At 45.9% G+C, this 1,909-nt stretch overlaps 1 protein-coding gene across 2 annotated transcripts; it reads left to right on the top strand.

Annotated features, from left to right (window-relative positions):
- Nucleotides 1-64: 64 nt before the first annotated feature.
- On the top strand, nt 65-1,066 carry LOC117800446 (L-lactate dehydrogenase A chain). 2 transcript variants are annotated; one of them, XM_034652986.1, is made up of 2 exons: nt 65-309; nt 484-1,066. In XM_034652986.1, exons 1-2 carry the CDS (start codon nt 65-67, stop codon nt 1,064-1,066), a joined length of 828 nt encoding a protein of 275 aa, XP_034508877.1. The 2 variants fall into 2 exon arrangements, with proteins under 2 accessions (XP_034508877.1, XP_034508876.1); XM_034652985.1 differs by having other exon boundaries at nt 65-1,066.
- Nucleotides 1,067-1,909: the final 843 nt, after the last annotated feature.

The following is a 1,909-nucleotide window of genomic DNA, read 5'->3' as shown; positions in this document are numbered from 1 at the left end:
AGGACACGCAGGAGTGAGGAACACTGTAGACTGAAGAAAGCAGGCCCCGTAAAGCTGATCTAAGATGTCGTGCATGAAGGAACAACTGATCATCAATATTTTGAAAGACGAACATGCCCCCGCTCAAAACAAGATCACGGTTGTCGGCGTTGGCGCAGTGGGCATGGCCTGCGCCATGAGTATCCTGATGAAGGATTTGGCTGATGAACTCGCACTCGTTGATGTCATCGAGGACAAGCTGAAGGGAGAAATGATGGACCTCCAGCATGGGAGTCTCTTCCTCCGGACGCCAAAAATAGTCTCTGGCAAAGACTATAGCGTGACTGCAAATTCCAAGCTGGTCATAGTCACGGCTGGTGCCCGCCAGCAGGAGGGAGAGAGCCGTCTTAACCTGGTGCAACGCAACGTGAACATTTTCAAATTCATCATTCCCAATGTCGTCAAGTACAGCCCCGACGCCACCCTTCTTGTAGTCTCAAACCCGGTGGATGTTTTGACCTATGTGGCCTGGAAAATCAGCGGCTTTCCCAAGCACCGTGTTATCGGCAGTGGCTGCAATTTGGACTCTGCCCGATTCCGCTATCTAATGGGAGAGAAACTGGGCGTCCATGCCCAGAGTTGCCATGGCTGGGTCGTTGGCGAGCATGGTGACTCTAGTGTTCCTGTTTGGAGTGGGGTTAATGTTGCCGGTGTCAGTTTGCAAACACTGAACCCTGAACTTGGAACTGATGCTGACAAAGAAAACTGGAAGGAAGTTCACAAGCAAGTGGTGGAGAGTGCCTATGAAGTCATCAAGCTGAAGGGATACACTTCTTGGGCCATTGGTCTTTCTGTTGCTGACTTAGCGGAAACCATCATGAAGAATCTTCGAAGAGTGCATCCTGTTTCTACCAAGGTCAAGGGCCTGTACGGCGTGCATGAAGACGTCTTCCTCAGTGTTCCATGTGTTCTGGGCAATCAGGGCATCACCGATGTGGTAAAGATGACTCTCAAACCTGAGGAGGAAGATCGTCTGAGGAAGAGCTCTGATACGCTCTGGGGGATTCAGAAAGAACTGCACTTTTAATCCCCACCCTGCACTGTCATTTGGTGAAATTAGTGAATTGTATGTTGCACTTAATAGGTCAAACATAGACTTATTAGCCAATGCACTCGAATTAGACATATTGCAGACCTGATCATCATCTTGACCTGGTATAAGACTGAAGAGCAAATGTTCATTTATGCTTAATTAAAAAGAGCCCCTGTGCAGCTAGTCTTCCTCATCGAGCATTGATCATGGGGACAAAGAAGGAACCGTTTTTTTTTTTTACAACGTATTATTTGATGTTGCTTCCAAGTCTCTCCTGCCTCAATCTTGTCCGATTTGCATTGTAACTCTGAAGTCATCCCAAGAGAAGATTATTGTTGGCCACAGTGGCTTGGTAATCGTCACTGAACGATTTAATGATCCAAGTATAAAGATCATTGGACATCTGTATAGTACAGAAAGCATCTGAATGGTTTTATTTATGGCAGCAAGTGCATCCTTACCCAGTTCAATCTGTGGACAGAAACTGGAACATATACATGCAATGTGTGGGGATAATCTGCTGGGCTGAGGTAATAGGTATGAAACTTGATGTTGGCTCGAAGTTTTGCAGTCACAAATATTTCTCATTGAAAAATATGGTTGGAAACCAGCAAGTAAATTGCACTGCTCGACGTCAAAGTCTGTCTGCAGAGAATTCACGTGTATGTTCTTTGTGCATCTAGTCTGTGGTTGTTACTCTGCCATTGCCTTGGTCTATTTACTGTACTCCTGTGTATGTTTCAGTGCTTCTAATACCTTCTATAGAACATGAATTGTAAACGCAGGAAAACCACTTGGTGTCCGAGCTGTGGTGCTGGCCTGAACATCAATAAAATT

The sequence above is a fragment of the Ailuropoda melanoleuca genome, unplaced genomic scaffold, assembly GCF_002007445.2.
Source record: "Ailuropoda melanoleuca isolate Jingjing unplaced genomic scaffold, ASM200744v2 unplaced-scaffold70522, whole genome shotgun sequence".
NCBI classification, from domain to species: Eukaryota; Metazoa; Chordata; class Mammalia; order Carnivora; family Ursidae; genus Ailuropoda; species Ailuropoda melanoleuca.
The sequence above is the reverse complement of the archived record's forward strand: the minus strand, read 5'-3'. Positions and strand labels throughout refer to the sequence as shown.

Bases quoted from the DNA above. Each gene is read 5' to 3' on its own strand.
- LOC117800446 (XM_034652985.1), top strand. From the start codon at position 65: ATGTCGTGCATGAAGGAACAACTGATCATCAATATTTTGAAAGACGAA.